This window comes from Pieris rapae, chromosome 17 (assembly GCF_905147795.1).
Source record: "Pieris rapae chromosome 17, ilPieRapa1.1, whole genome shotgun sequence".
NCBI classification, from domain to species: domain Eukaryota; kingdom Metazoa; phylum Arthropoda; class Insecta; order Lepidoptera; family Pieridae; genus Pieris; species Pieris rapae.
Genome location: NC_059525.1, coordinates 175,346 through 181,355, shown reverse-complemented (window position 1 = coordinate 181,355; position 6,010 = coordinate 175,346). Strand labels below are relative to the sequence as shown.

The 6,010-nt window shown below is 32.3% G+C and overlaps 1 protein-coding gene across 1 annotated transcript; it reads left to right on the top strand.

Moving 5' to 3' along the window:
* Positions 1–476: 476 nt before the first annotated feature.
* On the top strand, positions 477–3,298 carry LOC110998332 (ADP-ribosylation factor-like protein 1). Its single transcript, XM_022266907.2, has 5 exons — positions 477–679; positions 759–975; positions 1,084–1,195; positions 1,840–2,055; positions 3,071–3,298. Exons 1-4 carry the CDS (start codon positions 676–678, stop codon positions 2,047–2,049), a joined length of 543 nt encoding a protein of 180 aa, XP_022122599.1. The 5' UTR covers positions 477–675; the 3' UTR covers positions 2,050–2,055; positions 3,071–3,298.
* Positions 3,299–6,010: the final 2,712 nt, after the last annotated feature.

Here is a 6,010-nt window from a genome sequence, read left to right as displayed (position 1 = left end):
GCAAGGACCTCAATATTACAACTTTGATATGAATTTGTGAACCATACACGCATCTACGAAATGCTTGATGCAGTTGATTATCTGCATAAATAGATCATAGTCAAATCTTATCCACTTCCAACAAGAACACATAGATGAGCTAATAACAATGTTTAAGTGGGTTAAGAAAAATAAAAAAAAATTATTTTGCTGCCATCTACTTTTGACTTTCAGAACTAAAGTCTAGTCAAAGTGTTTAATTCCGATGTTAGATGGCAATGGAACTATTGATGCAACATTATTACGCATACGACAGAACTGTGTAATAAATAGTGAATACATAATTTTGAGCAATATTAACATTTTAAAGATTTTAACAGTTTATTTAGCAACTAAAAGTTCATATTTCGCTTCTGAATTTATTTAAAATTTAATAATTTTTACTCTATGCTCAATAATATTTGTATCTATAAATTTGACTTTTGAATCTGCCGATTTGCTTACACGTCTAATATTATTTGGTTGTAAATTTCAATTTTATGTTTCTACCATAAATATTCATAAATTAAATACTGTTAAAATTATTCCACTCGTAAAGAGATTTATATGTATATAACAAGACGTACATGGAGAAATAAATTATCTTTTCTCTCTTGAAAGATTTAATGTTTCCTAAGTCTAGGCTAATCTCCTAAAATGGGTGAGTATTTTATAATTTTACTGATAACTACAGGTCATTGACGATATATGTATTATAAAACAATGAATTTATATTACAGGTGGCTTATTCAGTTATTTTAGAGGACTATTAGGGGCGCGTGAAATGCGGATATTGATCCTCGGTCTAGACGGTGCCGGAAAGACAACAATATTGTACAAATTACAAGTTGGCGAAGTTGTTACTACAATTCCGACAATCGGCTTTAATGTAGAGCAAGTAACATATAAAAATCTTAAGTTTCAAGTTTGGGATCTTGGTGGACAAACAAGTATCAGGTTTGTACATAAATTTTTTATATGCCAGTTGAAAGCCATTTAATTGTTTTTTTTCCTTGTGTGTCCTTTTATAAACTATTGTAATTGTTCCATTTAATAAAATTTCAGGCCCTATTGGCGGTGTTACTATGGTAACACAGATGCAATAATATATGTTGTAGATTCAGCAGATAGAGATAGAATAGGAATTTCGAAAGATGAACTTGTGCATATGTTAAGAGTAAGTGTTTTTGTACCTATTTCTATATCTCAGTAACATTACATTAAAATAGTTTTATAGGTTAAAACAGTTAGAATGAGAACTTGGTAGTTGTAAACTAAGATACATGTACAGATCAAGCAGAATTATGAAATACATACCTATATTTTGTACTATTCATATTCACCTTTGAATTACAAAACTGAGTAGACTCATTAGCTTAAATACCGGAGTGATTCTTTGAAAATCAATTGGGAATTGTCTTATTGGTTTATGATGACAACTTTCAACTCATATAAACATAAATCTTATTTAATCAAAAGCAAAACATTACATCTTTTGCATGTATGTAACTATCAATTTACTTGTAATAACTCACTGTATTTAGAAAATTTCATGTGATTAGCTTTTATATTTCATATTCTTATAGCTGTTTATTTATTCTACTAATATTTATTGATAGCTAAAATAGCTGGAGTCTAGCTGTAATATATGAGAAAGTTCTTTCTTTGAATAATTAATACATTATTGATAAAGAAATTGAAAAGTAACAAAAACTTAAGAAGTATTCCTACACAACAACAACAACTTTAACATAGATAATCAGAGTTTTATCCAGATTGACTTGAAAAAATTAACTACATATAGTAAATAAATTGTTTCAGGAAGATGAGTTATCTAATGCAATACTGGTAGTATTAGCAAACAAGCAGGATATGGCAGGCTGCCTCACCGTGGCTGAGGTGCATCAAGCATTGGGGTTGGATGCTCTACGTGATAGAACCTTCCAAATTTTCAAGACATCAGCTGTGAGAGGAGAAGGATTGGATCAAGCGATGGACTGGCTTTCTAATGCACTACAAGCAAGGAAATAACACCAGGTTAAAATTAATTTTATATTAAGTAGGTTCATACATATGAAATTGTTGTTTTGTCATACTGGCCACTTTGACTTCAAAGATTCATTTTATTTTCCCATTTTAAATTTTTTTCATTAAATCACAATCAAATTTCTATTTTTACAATGGAAAACATGAAATATGGCGCCATTTACGACTATGAGTTCTACCTTTACACCAGTGCTGCAGAAACAGCTCAAAGGATTAATGAGGTGTGTGGCAGCGATGTTGCAAAAGAAATCTCAGTGCGATTTTGGTTCCAAGGTTTTAAATGACAAAGAACAATTGAAGGCTATTGGGGAAGTGGATTCATCGCAAACTATGCCTGAGTTCCCTGAAGGCTGTGTGTTAGAGATAAAACTAGGTAGCTGCTAAACAACCGAGGCTGGTCAATTGGTCTATGCCACTGCTGCTAGACCACACATTGCACAGCAGATTGCTTCTTAATTAGAAGATCTTCAATTGGAATGTCTAAGACATCCACCATTAACTGGACCCCGGAACTTGCTCCAACAAATTATTATTTTTTTCGAAATTTGGAGAACTTTTTGTGAGGTAAAAAATTCAACTCTGATGAAACCGCCTTTAAAGTTGTCATTGCTTCCCCAAATGTTTTGATTGGTAAAGGGATCGAAAAACTTCGGGAACTTCGAAAAATTAAAACTTTAGTTTTTATAAGTTTTTAAAAAGAGCAATACGGCTTTTAAAAAAAAACGTGTTTAGTTATAAGTTTGTTACATTCCAGGAAATAAGATACACTAGACATGTAGCACTTTTAATTGTTTTTGAACATTGAATAAAGAATTTTTGAAATTGAATTAACTACCTATAGATGGCAAAAGTGATTACATAGCGTTTGAATAATGAAATATTTACGACAATTTCATACGTATGTTTCAATTTCTTCTAAGGATATTTTTATTTTTTATCAAGAAATATATAAAAATTTAATGTAATTTTGATATTAGTTTCTATTTATGTGTATTATTTCTTCCAGCATTTATTTGAAGAGTCCTGGCTCGGCAGTGTCGGAACAAGTGATGTAGTCATATTTACAGCCACTAGGTTAAGTACTTAGCATCGCCGCCACTTTTGTCTAGTTCCTTGGATCAACTGCTTTTAATAGTGTTTTGCATAGTTGTTACAAGATATGGCAATTGTGAGGAACACAGGTGTCGGCCGAACCACGCCAGAGTGGCTGGTCAATATATAATATATCTATTTATATTTTATTTTAATTAATATCGGAAAAATGAAGTATTTATTTACCATGATTCAGCATTTTTATAAAATTGAAATTGCATCGTGACGTTTGTTTTAATTATTTAAAACAAACGTCACGATGCAATTTCAATTTATGTCATAATAATATGAAAGGCACAATTTTGTACTTTAGAATTAGGGGCATGGCAGTGTGCGCTTTTTATATAAAAAGTAAAATTTGATCGATTCTTATAAAATAATCTATTTTTATGGCTTATCCTTGTATCTCTACTTTCTATCGTGATAAAGATAGAAATTCCACATATTAATATCATTATAATTGAATATGGCGGCGATGCCTTAGTAGGGTAAAATGCATTGTGAACACAAGGACTAATAACAAATGAGATTTTTGTTTAATGTTAGTGTATGAAGGTAATAACTTTAAAATTCCGATGGAGTTGGCGTTGGCGAAGAAGTTTCCTCTTTCAGTCTTCTATTACTTCTATCTGCTTGTTGTCAGTCCTTGTTTCCTGAGAATGTGTGTGCGACGGCGGATGTAATAATTATCTATAAATATAAGTTATTATACATTTTGTATTTGTGACAGTGGAGAGCTAAGTTATTCAATCTGGTAAGAGGCGATTGTTCCAAATACAATATTCAATATTATTTGTGTCTTTCATTTTCTTCCCAGTTTCGTATTACTAGTTAATTAATAAACCGAATTATTCTTTTTTATATTGTTCGATTATACGCTAGTCCAATATGTCGTTGGGGATTTTATGTCATATTTCCTTTCGTTATTAATTATGCTTAAACCGAATTTGATCAAAACTAAATCCATACGAAGTGAAGCATACCATAAAACCCCCATCAAGAACTTAGTCTTCTTAATCTAAGGAACTTCTTTTGCACTCTTTCAATAATTATCCTATAATACTATTTATAACGGACAATATGAAGACGCTGGTTTATAATGACGAATATTGCTAGCTGAATTCTGCAGGACACAGGATATGCTCCGCAAATGAGTCAAAAGTAAAAAATGGTTCATATAGGTAACACAATGTACACATTTGAACGCTTAAAAAGAAATATATATTAAATGCTTCTAATTTTACATTTACTGTTTTTTTATAGAACAGGGGGCAAACGGGCAGGAGGCTCACCTGATGTTAACTGATACCGCCGCCCATGGACACTCTCAATGCCAGAGGGCTCACGAGTGCGTTGCCAGCCTTTTAAGAATTGGTACGCTCTTTTCTTGAAGGACCCTAAGTCGGAAATACTTCAGTCGGTAGCTGGTTCCACAAATTAATAAATGCCAGTTCTGAAATCAAGGGCGTAGAACGGAAGAAAAGAACTGCCAATACACTCTCCGCCACTCTTTTTAATCGCCAAGTTATTTGTATTACACCACGTTTGTAAGGGGCTGCAACCATTACACCATGTTCCACATTTGTTTCAGTTCACATATTTGTCACAGATTGTCAAAGATTCTCTATCAGCAGTAGGCATAGTAAAATAGGAGCACGCACTTACATTCTCGTGGGAACAACACCAATAAGAAAATAATAATAATATAAAATAATGTTATACCCCATGGATCACGGTTTGATCTCACTTTACATTAAAACGGTCGTGGATGTTCAGGATCCGGAAATGCAGCCGAGAGATTCAGAGATATGTAACAAACAAAACCGCCATGTCTAGTCTATGTCGCGGTCTTTGACTAAATAATATTTAAATTGGAGAGACTAATGGTCATCACTTCGCAATTGAATTGCAAGGGGTAAGCTTACCCCCGATATTAAAGATTTGTGTTAAATTAGCGTATATGTCTCGTTTTTGTAGCAATAAATCGAATTAGTTACAGTAAAAAGTTCTAAGCAAGTGATTAACTTCAACATAATTATTGCTTACATACATTGAATACAAAATGGATCGTAGGCCTTTTACTCTTGTCCAAGTATTTGTTTTTGTGAAGACATTTTCATAAGAACGCAATTGGCGGCCGCTAAAAACGTGTTTGAACGCTAATGTCATGATTACTAGGCGGTTGTAGGTACCATATTTATGTATATATCGGGTGACCATATTTATGTATGATTTTGCCTAGGTTACACATACTTTGCAAAGCCTAATTAACATAACACAATTATATCGTACAGAATATATTTTTTTCGAACACAACATATTATGTATTTATATCGGTTGTAACATTTCTAATAAAAGCTATTTCCACTTAACGCAACGATCGAATAAATATTTTCCTTTAAATTGAATTTTCTAATTACTATAAAAGTATTTGTTAAACTTAAATCTCCTCTAAAGCTTGGCGATCCTAGGTACGCCTTGAACTGACGGGATCTCATTATAAAGTATTTTATATACTGCCTTTTTATAATTAATGCAACGCATAACGTAGGAGGAGGCTCCGGCACCTATTAGGAATAATGAGATATTGCGTGTACAAGTCGACCTATTCAATAGACGCACTTTGAATGTTAAGAATGATAATGCCATAGCTATCTTCAATGGTAATTAAAGATGTGCTGCCTAATTAATTCTGTTTCTATAAAATAACAGCGTTTGTTATGCTAATTGCTATACAGCGATTGTTTATATCAGACTTTTAATTATGTTGTCGTAGTAAACATCGAGGCAGGAAATTATTAATGCAAATGAAATAGCCGATAGTACTCGTATATTATCTTTTCTCTGATAACAC